The sequence below is a fragment of the Lycorma delicatula genome, chromosome 4 (assembly GCF_047948215.1).
Source record: "Lycorma delicatula isolate Av1 chromosome 4, ASM4794821v1, whole genome shotgun sequence".
NCBI lineage: Eukaryota > Metazoa > Arthropoda > Insecta > Hemiptera > Fulgoridae > Lycorma > Lycorma delicatula.
The window spans coordinates 21,972,326-21,988,705 of NC_134458.1; the positions used below are offsets into that span (position 1 = coordinate 21,972,326).

At 38.0% G+C, this 16,380-nt stretch overlaps 1 protein-coding gene across 1 annotated transcript in view; it reads right to left on the bottom strand.

The window, feature by feature from the left end:
• Nucleotides 1-16,380, bottom strand: part of LOC142322580 (uncharacterized) — a 60,510-nt gene that overhangs the window by 42,881 nt on the left and 1,249 nt on the right. The window contains exons 2-3 of the mRNA XM_075361656.1: nt 13,572-13,684; nt 11,502-11,663 (exon numbers count right to left, since the gene is read on the bottom strand). Coding sequence (XP_075217771.1) covers nt 11,502-11,663; nt 13,572-13,684 — 275 coding nt within the window. The remainder of the gene's footprint in view (nt 1-11,501; nt 11,664-13,571; nt 13,685-16,380) is intronic.

Sequence of the window (16,380 nt, forward strand, 5' to 3'; positions counted from 1 at the left end):
TCAGAACTCAGGCCACCCTAGAACTTAGAGGTCAAGGGGAAAATTGGCCACCCACAAGCAGCGAGTCAATGTGGCGAGAGCCGCACTGTTGGACCGTGTGGGAGTTCCTTGATGCGGTTGCTTCATTCAAGCAACATCAGTAGTTTGCCTATGGGAAAAGACTCCTACCGTGCTGCTGTAGGAAGCTAACAGAGAGATATAGCTGGCTACCAGCCAGATTAAGGTTCCAAGCGCTTCAATGGTGGACAGGTACTTGCTGGCATTCAGCGGCCTAGGCGTGGCAGTGAATTGCTGTCTTTGCCAAGATAAATTTAATTATTGATAGTCATATATGTTTTAGTAGTTGACAAGGTGCGCCTACCCATTTCAGTGATATATGAAAGTGGGCGGTGGGACACGCAAGTGAGTGGTGTATGGTACCATGCTTATTCCGCTCACACTTTTAGGTTAGGTCTAGGAGCTAGTTAGCACACTGGTTGCTAAACTGTTTCAAGGCTCGGTAGCCGTTTGTGGCACAGATATTCGGTCTTATGCTTTAGGGCAACTGAATGGGGTGGTGGTGGGAGAAATGCCAAGCAAACCAATAAAACTAGTTGCAGATGAACTAACATAATAAATAGAGACTAAAATTATCCAGTCCATATCAGACAAACTAACAAACAATGAATTACATCAGACCACACATAATTTTTTTATAGAAAAAAATTCTGACAGAATATGTAACATCAGTACAGATGACAAGACTGTTAAACTAAAAGAAGAAAATAATTACAAAGATGTGAACAATGATACAAAAGAGATTTTAATACACAATCAAGTACACATCCAATCATCATGTCAGCCAACACACCACATTCTTTTAAAAACATTCAGTTTTCAGTAACGTTCAGTAAATGAACGTTTCTGAAATCTAACACAAAAATAGTGTTTGAGGATTAGTGTCGAATGTGGATGCTCTTACCGAGAGATGGTAGTATATCTAGCTCAACAATTTTCATTGTTTTTGATGGGTTTTTAGGTGATTTTTGATCTATACGTAGTGTGGAATTGTTGGTGGAATTATACTGGACATGGCTGTAAATTTTCAAGATTTTTGGCTGACAGATAATATTGTTTTTTACGATTTTTCTAGACTAGTGTTTTTAGCCATATGCTACAATGTATAACCTATTAGTGAGTTGGCTGATTTTTTCAAAGTGTTTCGTCAAGACACTACAGGACTCTGACATTAATTAATAATGTGGGCAGGGCGGTCGAGAGGATGGTGGCAGGGAGATTGCTAGAAAAGTGGATGACATACACTAATCAGTATAGCTTCAGCCCTACATGTCCTGCAGTATGTAGTCTCCTGGGCTTGAAGAAATAGACAGGGTATATGGCGGACCAGACGGATGCTGCTAATGATTTCACTTGACATGCATAATGCTTTTGAGTCGGTTCTCTGAGACTCCATAATGGATGCTTTTTCTGCCAAAGGTATTATCAATTATTGAAGGCGTCAGATTGGTGAATTCTTGGCTGGACGACTGATGGTGGCTGACACATTGGACGGTCCAACAGATTGTGGCCTTAGTCAGGGAGTACCTCAGGAGTTGGTCTTGTGTCCCCTGCTGTGGCTCATAGTTTATGACGAGGTCTTGCGTCTTCCACTGCCTGCCAATACTGAGGTTATGGCCTATGCTGATGACCTCTCTGTTCTGGTTAGCAACAGAACCAAGGGAGAGCTGGAAGAGAAGGGAAACCTGGAGTTGCAGATGGTCCATGAATGGTTAGGGAATCACGGCATGGAATTATCTATAAGTAAACACGAATATATCTTATTCACTGGACGATGGGTGATCAGACATCTTGACCTGCGAGTGGGAGGTCAGCCACTACAGAGGAAGTTATGTATATGGTGTTTACGCCAATTGCATAAAGTTGCTTTATTCCAATAAATTCAAAGTTAGGGTTGGATCTTGTAGTTGTTACAGGCTTGGTAAATTTATTGCGCTCTTTTGTATGGGCTTGTCTTATGTGTACTTTTATAGGTTGTTTTGGTTTATTGTTTTCGTTATCGACTCTCGGCGCCAGTTTGACTGACTGTTGTGTCATCTTACTCCTATCAAGCATTATTTATTGCTGTTTCTTTCCCACACGTTTTTCTAATCGTTCTCATACTAACACTTAAACACTACTCTTGTTGTCAACACACACTCTCTTCTGTCTATTGCCTAGTTTGTTTCCCCCTCTTCTCATCACGCCATTTTCTTGTGGCAGTGTAGATCAGACTTTCATGATGTAAGGTTAACTGCAATTTCGCTCTCGTCTTTCTCTCTCGTATTTTGTGGCAATACTCGATCACCATATTCTCTTGTTGTACTCATCAGTGTCTCGTGATTTTACAGTTTTCTATGTTCGTTTTGCCTCGTTTCTTTCATAAGTTAATTTTCAGTAGATAACCTCTAGTATTGAAAGTGGTTCAGTCACTACAAACCAGCCAATTTTATCGATGCAGAATATCTCCAAACTGGTTATTACTATTTTGAGATGCTCCATATTATTCAATTTCTAGTAACAAAATGTCACCTCTGTTATTTTTGATACATTATTGTAGACTACGCCAAGGATAAACTGTATGTATATGTGTACTTTAATTTCACGAGTTCATTTTTTACAAATATTTATGTGTGATTAAGGCAAATTCAAATTATTCATCATTTATTATATTAAACAGTTATGTTTTTAGTAAAATTAGTGAAATACATAACAAATTGTACATTATGAATTTGAATTTCAAGATTGGCTTATAAAACCATTTCTTCATTCTAGTGTAGTCACGAAAGGTGGCTTAGATAATGGTTGTGTTATTATTTTTCATGTATAACATATTTTATGTGCTATTAATGCCAACTACTGTTATTATAAAATCAACCTGTAATTAAATAGTACCTCAGAATTATAAAAAATATGTATGACACAAACATTAATGAACATGAATGTGTTGGTTGATAACATTTTATATGCATTTTAGCAACTTCCAGGAATGTTTTCTATTGTACTTCATTGACTCTTGTAACTGCACAACCCTTTGATTTCATTTGGAAAATAACAATTTTAATGAGACAGTTATAGTCATTTGACAATAATTATTTATGATTTTGTTTCTTTGTTTTATTTAAGTACTAAAACTTGTTATTTGAGCTTCTTCTATTTTACATGATTTTTTAATGTGTTAGATTATTGCTGTTGTTATTATTTGTAATCAGTGTTAAATATTGTTTTGCTCTATCAAGTATTATATTATTTTTACAAATTAGAAAAAAGAAGTCATTAACTTGAGAATGGCTAAGAAACTTAAATATTTTCAAGAAAGCTTGCTTACTAAATGAGCTCTATTTATATGATTACTTATTATAATTTGATTATATTGTAATTAACTCTTTTTTTCATGTGTGACATCTTTTATATGTTATTAATTGCTGACTATTATTAATAATATTCTGGTTATTCATTAAAAGTCTTTGTTTAAAAGTCAGTTGCTGAGGGTAAATTACGTTTTTACTTGAAATATTTTTAAATACTGACTCTCATTTAATTTTACTTGTTAAGTGCAGAGATTAATTCTTATTTATTCATGAACTGAATTCATATTACTTTTCTTAAATTAATCTAAAGAAAATAACTCCTGAAGTGAAGTTATGATTTTGGACTTCTTTGTAATTAATATTGTGATTTGATCTAGTAATATTTTTTGCTTTTGTATTCCATCTTGTAGTTTGAATAATAATGTATTTAGTTATTTAAACTGTTTTTAGACTCGTATTTAATGCAAAAGATTTTCAAAATAATTATTTGAAAAATGTATACTTATATATTTATCTTTTAATATTATAATTTATATGTTGATTCAGTTGATATTCCTTGTATAAATTCTGTATAGAATTAAGTTAAGTTTATTTCGTAATTTCATTTAATTTTTTAGTGTTTGATTGCAAAAAAAGGTGTTTTAAGTTCTTTTGTTTTCAGGCTTTGTTTAATTGTAGATTTTCATATTAGCCTATATGCAGTTTATTTGTGTGATAATTAAAGTCCAATTTCTTTTGGCAAAAACGAGCTATCTCATTTTCTAATTTTGTTAATTTTACCCAACATATGGTATTTGGGAGTACAGTTGGACAAGGGTCTGCATTTTCGCCAACATGCCTTGGATAAATATGATACAGCAGGTAAAACGGTCTGAGCACTAAATGCTCTCCTAGCAGGACATCCAAACCCCGTAGGGGAAGACACCCGCCTAGTGATGTTCCAGTCACACCCTCCCCGTTCCTTGCCCAGTTGTGCTTTAACGCTCCTAGCAGGACATCTCGATTCCCCCCCGAGGGGAGAAGAACCCACCTCGTAGCGTGTCCGGTCGCTACACCACCCCCTCCGTTCCTAGCCAGTAGTGGCTTTAACGGAGGACTTCTTCTCGCCCTCAAACTGATTTTGCCACATAGCTTTCAGTCTAGGCCCCGCTGAGATGCCACCGATGCAGATGCCCCGAGGGACATCTACATCGGTAAAAGTTCACCCCGAGATAGATTTACGTGTTTATGCCTTCAGAATGAAGACAACGGACACCTGCAGCTACCACGTCGCCCTCAAGAACTAAGCTAGGAAACCTAACCGCGGAAAGAAGACCCCGCGCCTAGATCCTACTATAAAGAGCCACTTTCTGAATGTCTCAGATCCGCACTAACAACCTCATCATAAACTTCCCACTAAAGTTTGTACATCGAAATTTAGACCTAGTTCCCTTAAGAACCCCGCTTAATACTCAAAATTAATATCTGACTCCGCTCCGGTCCGCCCGGGAGAGGAGATTTAACACCTACCCCCGCACAGGCCATCGCGGAGTCCCGCGTGACATTCACCATCCTTCGCAATTGCCGCCGAGACTCCCCTACGTACCGCCGGAGCGGCACCCAGGGAAGCCCCAACAACAGTGATTTCGGCTCAAAAACGCCCTCGTCGGAGCGCAACCGCACCCGCCGGGCAAGAATAGTCCGGCCCACCGACAACGGCCGCAACTCCGCCGACAGCCTAATTCAATGCATACCACAATACTTCTAACCGAGGCACGCTGCCTAAGCGCCTACCTTCGGCCAGTCAACTGCCCAGGCGGTCCCTAGCCACCCAGGTTCCTAACACCTACTAAATTCCTTCGGCGGTCCTGCTCAGGGCGAGGAAGCGAAGGAAGCCAGCAACTATTTTCCACTCACTACGAGTCCTCCAGTTGACTCGTAGATCCAAAACTGAGTTTACTCTCTCGAGCTCCCTACTAACTCTGGTACGTTCAGCTTCGTACCGGGGACATATGTAGAGGACATGGTCCACAGTTTCATCGACCCTACAGTCCGGACAGAAGCCGGAATCAACCAACCTAAACTTAGCCAATTTGTCCCTAAATGCACCATGTCCTGAAAGGAACTGAGTGGTATGCCGATTGGGGGATACCCAGCTAATAGCTCGCAACTCCCTAACATCGGGGAATATACCATGCGTATAACGACCAGTTACAGAAGCAGTCCACCTATCTTGCCAAGAGTCAAAACCTTGGTCTTCGATCTCACGCATACGCCCAGTAGTAAGAAGGCCAGCCTTCTTAGCAACATACCGCTGGCTACGTTCCGTAGCCGAAATATCCGCAGGTTTGATGCCTGCAATCACAGTTACCGCCTCTCGCGAGACAGTCCTGTAACCACCGACAACCGCTAACAAAAGAAGACGCTGGGCTCGTAATAGAATGTCCCTATAACATTGGTGCCGCAAACGATGAGCCCAGACGGGCGCAGCGTACAACATAATGGCCTCACAGACGCCTTTATAAAGAATCCGCATGGTACGGAAATTCAACCCCCAATCAGGATTGACCACTCTTCGGACTCCGAAGAAAGCATCAACTGCCTTCTTCGCCACATACTGGAGGTGCTCCTTGAAGAGAAGCCTCTCATCAAGGATAACACCCAGATACTTTTGAAGGGTGACATACCTAATTGAACGACCGTTCATCACAACCCGCGGATGGCGAGTTGCAGCTAAACGGCCCTTCAGAAACATCATAGTGGTTTTCTCCGCACTGAAAACCATCTTATGCTGAAGACTCCACAACCGCAAAACCCTACATGCCTGTGCCGCTCTAAGCTCTATCTCAGCACGCGAATTACCCTCAACCAGTAGCAGCCCATCGTCGGCATAAGCCACGACACGACAGCCACCAGGCAAGCGCAACCGCATGAGAGAATCGAACTCGATGGTCCAGACGAGTGGACCTAATACACTGCCCTGCGGACATCCTTTAGACAGGGTCTTTCCTACTTCCGAACTGCCGTCACGAAGGACGACAGCTCTGTCGCTGAAATAGCTCGAGAGAGTACTAATTTCTTCCTGCGTGCAACCACGCTTCTGCAATTGAAACAAGGCAGAGGGCCACCACAAGTTATTAAATGCCCCGGATATGTCCAAAAAGACACCGAGTACATACTTGCACTCGCTGTCCGAAGCCAGATTCAGGACCCTAATAATCGCATCCTCTGTGCTTTTACCGGGTCTAAAGCCATACTGGTCGTCCATCAGCATGCGATTCGAAGTGAGCCTACTATTGATGCGGAGGTAAAGAACCTTCTCGAAAACTTTTCCAACAACTGGTAAGAGCGTCAGAGGACGGTAAGAAGAAGTAACGGTGGGATCCTTGTCGCCACCCTTGAATAACAACTTTAAAACACCTCGCTTCCAACAAGCCGGGAAATGTCCGGCGAACAAACACCTATTGAATACCCTAGTCAACGGGCCAAGAATTACGGGCAGGGTGCGAACAAGGAGCTCCACCGTGATACCATCATATCCGGGGGCTTTGTTCCTAGCAAGGCTGCAGATTACCTGGCGGACTTCCGCCTCGGTAATCTCCATAGACACAGAATCTGTAGCGAAACTAACAACCGCCGCTCGAACTCTCCGGTGATACGAGGTCTCACCAACCTCGGTATCATCGGGGAGCAGATCGTCCATCAGAAGAGATAGAACCCGATCCTTCTCAACAACAACGCCGTCCTGGGTCGAGAGAGCCGACAGAAGACTGTCCTTTCTACGTTTGTGACCAAGAACACGATAAACAACACCCCAAGGGTCTTTATTCCCCTGCTCTTGGACAAAAGAGCGCCAGGAATCTCTTTTAGAAGTCCTAATTCTATGAAAATACTCGTTCCTTTTCTGACGGTACTCCGCAAACAAGGCCTCGCGCCGGTCAGGATCACGCGCACGCTGTGCGGCTCTCCTGAGTCGGCCCACGGTCCGTTTTACCGCAGTCAAGTCCCGAGACCACCAACCAGCTATTCTCTCTCGACCCGTACTTCGGGGGATTGAGAGTTCTGCGGCCTCGACCACCGCAGAAGAGAAATCCTCTGCCAGGTTATCTAATGGGACCTCGTCCAGGGTACGAGTGAATACCCGCATCCTGGCCGCAAGAATGTTAGAAAACTGGGGCCAATCCGCCCGCCTGTGCAGGAAGCGCCCCTGCTGAACAGGGACGTCCGCCCTATAGACATCGCGCAGCCCACCTATCCACTCAAAGACAATGAGCCGATGATCGCTTTCGCAATCATCGACTACAGACCAGTTCTGAATCCTGCCTGGGATATCCTTGCCTATGGTAACATCAATGTTGGTACCAAGGAAGGCCCTCCGCAATCCCACAGCGCCGGCGAACGTTGCCGACTCGCCGGCGATGTTAAAAACCTCTAATCGATGCTGCGCGATGAAGCCTTCCAGCAACTCTCCGCCGTCGTCTGTGATCCCACTGTGCCAAAGAAGCGATTTGGCATTCGCATCAACACCTATAAGAATAGGACGACCCGCTACCAGCCTGATAATTCTATCCCATCTTTCCAAATGTAATTCAGTGGGATCTCTGTACTGAAAGTACGAACTAACCACAACAAGGTCGAAACCATCCACAGCAAGCTTAACAACGACATGATGCGTGTCAGAGGCCTGCCGTATGAAAACACTATCTATAGACTTCCTGCACAGAACAGCGGATTTACTTTCGCCAACGTGGAACTTATTCCAGCCTGAAAAACCTGGCAGATCACCCTTGACAACATACGGGTGCTGAAGAAGCAAGACATCGAGGCTCCGGTTTTCAACGACGTTCCCTAACTCTACTTGGACTGCATAGGCACCCTGGGCATTGAGTTGACCGAACCTAACCATCGAGCGAGTTGAAGTAGACCTCAACCGCTCTTAAATAACTACCACACTCCTTACTGTTGATGGAGTGCCTATGATTTCTGCGCAACCTCTTACAGTTAACGCAGACCGGAGCCTCCTTCTTTTGCGGGCAGTCCTCACGCTTGTGGCCCTCTTCACCACAATGCGCGCAGACCGACGCATATCGACAAAACTTGGCCCTGTGGCCAAACCTACAACACTTGAAGCACCTCTGCACATCAAGGTATTCCTTGACGCGGCAAGAGGCAAAATCAACGTAGACCCTACCCTCGGACAAAAACTTCTGGTGGAGACCAGCACCAAGCTCAAACACTCCGTGATACCGAGAGGCATCACGCTTTCCGGTCTTGAAGACCAACCTACACTGCTCTTTGAACGCAGCCGCATCCAAATCAGTGTTCTGCTCTCGGATGAGAGACAGAACCTCCTCATCGGAGAGACTCCGCTCGATGTCATAAATTATGACCCGGGGCTTCCTCATTCGCTTGGGGTCCACCTTGACCTCAAGCTTCTGCACCGCAGGAGAGTCCTTGATGACCTGGACTGTCTCCTTATTGCCAGCATCGACGACTAAACCCTTGCTGGTCTCCCTAATGTCACGAATCCTAAGGCGATTCCGGTCACCACGAAGGGCTTCGCGGAAATCGCGCTTCAACTCCTGACTTGTGGCTTTAGACCCCTCCGCCTTGTTTACGAAGATAACCTCGGGCTTTTTCACTGCCTTGCTGGCCTCTCGCTTGGTCTTCAGAACCTCGGCGTAGCGCCTGGGCTGCACCGGGGCCTGGACAACCACCTTGGGAGTCTTGACCTCTTTGGGTTTAGAGGCCAAGACCTCGAAACCCTCACTTACCGCCTCGAAAGCTTCCCTCAGCTTGCCTAGCCGAGGGAGGACCTGCTTCCTCACCGCCGAACTGAACCCGCCCGGAAGTGAGAAGAAATCCTAGCAGGACAGAGGGCTCCTAGTGTTTCAAACGGAGGCTCATCGCATCAGTGGTGGCCTCTTCCCTCCTTTACGCGGTACCAGTGTGGATTGCAGCCATTGATGTGAGTCGTAACTGTACGCATCTAAGGAGCATACATAGGAGCATTCTGCTCAGCGTGATTTTGGGGTACTGTACCATCTCCTACGAGGCAGCCTGTGTCATGTCTTCTGTACTCCCAATAGAACTGCAGGCCTTTGAACACACTTTCCGCTTCAAAGATATAGACAGGGCCAAAGCTGCTACTTTAGTACGGCAAAAGTGGAAAGAGAAGTGGCGGTCTGGTGGTAGAGCCTCATGGACTAAGCAGTTTTACCTGACTTAGACGCATGGATTGACAGAGGATTAAATTATTATATAGCACAGTGCTTAACTGGTCACAGTGTTTTCGAGAGCTACTTGCACAGGTTTCATAAACGCGTAACCCCCCCATGCATGTACTGCGACAGAGTAGACAACGCTGAACATACCAACTTTGTATGCAACAAATGGCGAGCTCAGCAGGCCAGAGTGGGTATTCACCAGCTTAGGACAGAGGATTTCCTCACCTTTATTCTGGCTTCAGAAAGCTAACTGGCATAAGTTGAAGGTCTTCGCGGTCAACGTCCTGACTGCCAAGGAGGCTGAGGGGAGACGACGGGGACATTACTATAGGGAAGGGTGGACAGCCCCACAAATGAGGGGTTGCATGCCTAGGTGTATGGCTTCCAATGATCGAGTGGGGACTCCATGGGCTTATAGGATTGGAATAAGTTAAGACTGAGTCCCAGCCGTGGGGGTGGGGCTGGGGAAGGCATAGCCAGACCTGGTCTCTCTATTCTGCAGTTTGAGGCAGGAAATGTCTATAACCGAGTCCCGGTCTCTGGCAGGCATCCTGGGAACGACATAGTCAGGCCCAGTTACCATCCATTGGGAATTAGAGGCAGGCACTTAAAAGATCCGCGACCAGGGGGCTGACCTGCCATGCCGGACATACTGCCGGTGGGTGGGGGAGGCCCCCTTAGAGTATAAGGACACTGTCTCAGGCTGAGTTCTGCTTAGCTGCTTAAAATTATGTAAACTATTAAAACATACATGGAGGAAAATAGAAATTTTAAAAACTGTTACGATTAAAAATGTTCAAAGGTGAAACAGACAACTAAAACTTTTTATTAAGCCACCTTCATACAGATAGTATACAGAAATTTCAAATAATTGAGTTTACTCTCAATTATTATATAAACTCTTAAAATAAACACTCTAGAAAAAATAAACTAAACACAATTGAAATTACTCTTTACCATATTTTTTCTACTTTACACTGTAACAGTGACATTAAAATTATTGGCTGCAGCATCATTAGTCAGGTCATATTTTGTTTATATTTTATATCAACTTTTAATGTTAATACTGAAAAAATTCATTATTGACAATGTTGTCAATATTAAGGATTTACTGAAAAAAAATTATGCCCACAACTATTATTTAATGTAGAATAAGTTATAACCCCAAGCTTTTCACACAAGAAAACACATTAAGTCCTGCTGGAGAAATGGTTACTCAAAATTAAATCTGTTAGTACAAAAAAAATCTGAAGGTTTCAAGATACATAATTATTTGATGAAACATAAATCGTTGACTTGAAGAACTAATAAATAAAAAGTGAAAGAATTATTAACACGATTACAATAAAAGGAATAAAATGACAACATTAGAGATAAGGATGACGAATGAAAACTTACTTTTACAATGAATTAGTCAAAACTGTTTGTCATTTGTTTTCTGATAATCTTTCAAAGCTAGAATCTACATACAGAAAAAGAGTTAAAATTTATAAAAGTATTATAGTATTTATAAAAGTATTTCAAAAAGTTATGACCCAATTTATTTTACAATATAAAAAATTGGAAAATGCTAATGCAGAAGTAAAGAAAGTTTCTTTTAGTTGTGGTAGTTCGCAAAATGTTTATTAGCAAGTAGCGTAATAAAATCACTTATAAAAAGCTTCACTAGCTACTATGAAAGTAGTACATTTTATAGATACACCAGGAAATTACTGTGCATAAATATTAATCCATTAAATATATTCACATCAAATTATCTTCTATCTAAAATGTACTAATCTTATCTTACATATTTTTAAGGAATGCACACCATTTTTTCATAATACTGAGTTCTTGCTATGAGTGGTAAATTGTTGAAATATATCTCCAGCACGTAAGGAGATATTACTTCACTAAGAATAGAAATGGTAACATACGAGAATTGTAATTTGATTTAAAAATTAATTACCTAGAGTTGGAGTGATATTAACTGCATTAGTTACAGCAGCATTACTGTCAGAGCCAGGTGTACTCATATCTGGTGGAAGGTCCTTTTTAACCCACCTCATAAGCCATTCAAATATATTTATGTCACAGTGAACTGATATATCCATGTCCTCTAATTTCTGACCTAAAAACAAAACAAATTAAAATGTCAAATCACTCTATTATCAAACCAACAAAGAAGAATAAAGAAATTGACTAATTAATAATTGTACCATCGTCGTCATCATCATCATTACCTTAAGACATGGCGAAGAACAAAATATAGTGATTTTCAAAACCACCAGTATAAATTACAAGAATGAAAAGTGAAAGATTATTAAAAGAAAACCTGTACATAATGAAATTTACTTCATTTACCTTCTTTAAGAAAATGACCTTTGAACACATATAACCAACCTCCATACAATGAACTCTGTAACAGTAAATATAGGATGTTTGCTAACCAGTTCACCATGTCCATACACAAGAAAACTGCATGAAGCGTAAAATACAGTATGTTGTATTTTATTTTCCCCACTCTAATCATAATCAATAAAATCACATTCTTGCTGTACTTGTAATAAGTATTGCTGACATGTCAGCAGGATAATGAAAATAATTCATTTTGACATAATGAACATTTTGTCATGCTGATCTATAAATAATTTTAATTCTTAATAATCTAAATAATTTTTGTAAGAATGTATTTTTTCCATTGAATGAGTGACACGCATTTCAATTTACAATCTACTTCAGCATTTGTTATTATACAAAGAATTGCTATGGGATGGACATAAGGTTGCATTAAGGTCTGGTTAAAATTAATGGGGTTTTGGAGACGAAGTCTTTTAAACGAGGAAGAAAATTAATTTTAAACTACTGTTAAAACTTATTTTACTTAAACTTATGGAGTTTCTCTGTCCCAATTAACAAAACAAAACAACACCCTAACATAATGTTTAACAAAAAAATTAAATATTTTAATAATTTTCTGAACTTAAGGTTACGGTTATTTCCTCAGTAAATGGGGAGGGATACTGCTACTAATATAACATGATAAAACCTAAACATAATTTTTGTCAATAACATAAATTACATACTGGAATATTTTTTCCTACAGTATTCAACTCAGAAAATTAACTGTATAACTTAATCAGTCCCTAAAAATTTCTTATTCTAATGTAAGAAAGCCATTGTGCCATTTTAGTAAGAATTTGTAAGGGCCAAATTTTAAGATCTGGTGATTAATATCCATCCCAGAATACCGATCAAATGACTGATGATAATTAGATTATTAGTAATTAGATAAGTTTTATATGATATAATCATATACAACTATCAATTTTAACAATAAACCAAACAAAATGTACATAACACTTTTAAAAATCATGCATAATGATTTAAGTTGCTTTTGCAGCCATCTTTAGCGACTGGTGCTGCTGTACTCACTCTAGCAGAAGCTGACGTTATTGCTGATAGCTTTTTGAGTTAGGAACATATATATTTACAACTTTATTACACATGTTCTTGTATATTATAATTTTACAACATGGAAAAATACATAAAATTAATTAATTTAGAATACTGCTATTGTGTTTAACATACTTCTCAACTGCATTCTAAATTTATGTCTACCTAACTTCAAAAAAACCACCAACAATAACATCAGCTAAACACCAATGCAATAATCAGTACAATCACTAAAGAAGGCCTTAAAAGAAATTGAAAATGTAACGACATGAATTTTGAAAATTATATATTTATCAAATTTAGTCTGATATTTAAAAAATGATGTATGACCGACCAACAAGGATAAAAAACATAGCAAATATATCCCATAATGAAAAAATTAAATCTCTTTACTTATTAACATAAATAATGAACTTATCAACTACTGGCTAAATTGCGGACTGGATAAACTTTTTATAATGTTTAATGTTAATAAATGACAGATGAAAACATTTGAAAATATACTTAAGCAACAGTAAGAACATTCAATAATCAAAATGTAAAATTTATAATACAAAAAACAGTACAGATATATCAATATTACCAGTGGTAACTTCAGCGAAGTAACCCATCTTCGAAACTAGTAGCTTCTGTGAACACCGAAAATCTTTTTTTAAGTTTTTGGCTTCATCACAAACATGGATTTCAACTTCAATGCTGTGAAAACAATAATTATGATGTATTGAAGTATTATAAGTATGAATAATATAATAATGAAGTAATGTTTTACTGCAAAAGAAATTTAAAAATATTTTGATCAACAATGTATACGTGACAAAAAAATAAATGAATCTTCTATTCTGATCCGTATTTAATAACACACTACATAGATCAAGTCAGGAATAGGTAGGTACGCTACTCCACAGATAAAAAATGAATTGCAACAGCATTTGCATGGCTAGATCAAGGGAAACCATGATCAGAACAGCATCACAAAATACCCATCAATTATAAAATAAAAAATAGATGCAATTAAAGTTGACGTTAAAAATTATTTTAAATATTAAAACATGAAAAATTACAGTAAATACATTAAAATACTAAGTATAAAAAATAAATATGAAATAAATCACAACTTAAAAAGCAATAATGAAAATTATTTGAGCACATATTTACATACGTGTTAAATAGATCCAGAAAATTCTGGGGTTTTTAAAATCTTTTAATTGCATTTAAAAATTTATCAACAGAGTAATATTGTTAAAACAGATTAATTTGTTTATGTTAGCATACATTTCTTGGACCAAAAAACCAATAGAAAAACATTTAATCAGATAGTTTTTTCTTAAACCTTTAGAATAAAATAATGCCACTGCATCATAATAAAAGAATTACCTATTACAATAAAAAGATTGCAATCTGGTACTTCCACAAATTGCAAAATATCTCGACCATTAGAATCTTAAAAATAAACTGATGTAAAATAATGATAACACACCAAAGCTAAAACTATTTTCTGTAAAATGATTCATATTGATTAGAGAAGTAAGGCACTGCTGAATGGAGTGGGGATTTTGATGAATAATCAAATGCTGTTGAAATGTAGTGGCAATAGTAACAAATAGAACTTAAAAATAAACAAAAAATAATTTTTTAATTGGTAAAATCTTGAGGTAAATAATTCATAATAAATGACTCATTCAAATAAATTATACACATACCACTTTAGAAAAAAAACAAGACAACCATAAATTTAAATTAATTGATTAAATATATTATAAAATTTAAACTCAAAACAAAATATGCTCAAAAATTGTTTATCAAAATTTTATCATTGATGGCCATTTTGATTGTTCAACTATCATCAGAACACACTGCAGGAAAATTATAAATAAAACAATAAGTAACAAATAAATAAAAATGTAATAAAATATATGAACTGACATAAATAGTATTTACAAAATACTCAACAAAAATGTTTTTAGTAAAAGATAAAAACAGGTGTCATATTAGTTAATCCCAATAGAAAGTGTAAATTTAACTTAGATGGATCTAAATCACTTAAACCTTCCAATTCTGACTAACCACCATGACTTGAGGCACACCTCACACACAGATTGGGTAGAATAGACTTTATGAACTTTAAATTTAATAAAAATACTTTTGTGAAGATTTCAATCACAAGAACATTAAATCCACTTCCTTTCAGTTTTATTCATAGGTAGGGATACCTTTGGTTTAAGGTTCATGTATTAAGTTTTTGGGGGTGATTATAAGTACGTTGTTGGGATCTAAGTGACAGATATTTTTAAGCTAAATTAAGCTTACAACTGGGATTACCTAAAACAACAATTGTTTACCTTTTCTACTAAAAACCCTGCTAAAAACATTTTTGTACTGTATTTGTTACTTCACGATTATAATATAAAGTTACTGACAAAAATAAAAATAGCTATTTAGAATTTAAACCCATTTCAGCAGTAAAAAAAAAAATCAAATTACATCTTGAATTTTATTAATTTGAATAAGTTATTTAATTTATTAGGTGTTATATTGATGGGCTTTAATATTACAAGTATTCAACATAAAGAGTGTGATGATTGAGCCAACAATGAAATATGGAGCAGAAACCCAGCCTGTCAAGAATGGATACTTAATGAACTTTAAAGTAACTATTACCTAAGACAATGAACTATAGTATTAAAAGGGTAGTTAAATCAATAGAATCAATAATTCAATAAAGGAAGACACTGTAGCATTGCAATTAAGAACAAGGATAACATTTTTTTTAAATCCGTAGTACCATGCGAGAGAATGAAGAGGAGGTAGAAATTTAAATACAGTTGAAAATAATAATGTTAAAAAAAATAATATTTAAATACATTAATATTAAATATTAATTCTGGAAAAATAAGAATAGCAACCATCATAAGAATTCCAGATAAATATTATAATTTAGACTTTATTAAGCATGCTTTACAAATATTAATAAAAAAAAAAAAAAATGTAATAATTTTTTCTGATTCTACTGCTGTTATAATACTATTTCCCTCAAATTGCCCCAAAAACTATACTTTATAAGCTGTATAAATTTCAAATCAATTGAATTACAGGATGCTGAGAAAAAAGAACATAAAATCTTCTAATTTAACATTACAGATAGAGTGGCATGACTCCCCTTAAAAATTTACCAACTTAAATGTATTATACTGTAATAAATATAAGCTTAAGTTACACAAAGATAGGCCTTTCTCATTACTGTTTCTATGAATCTCACCACATGGACTAATCATGCTACAATGAATAGGGTAACAAAATGACAGTAAACATCAACAATAAATACTTGTAATGGGCAAGTTGCCTTATAAAAATAATATAGCTAATCATATTAATATAATTTAACAGACAGTGTA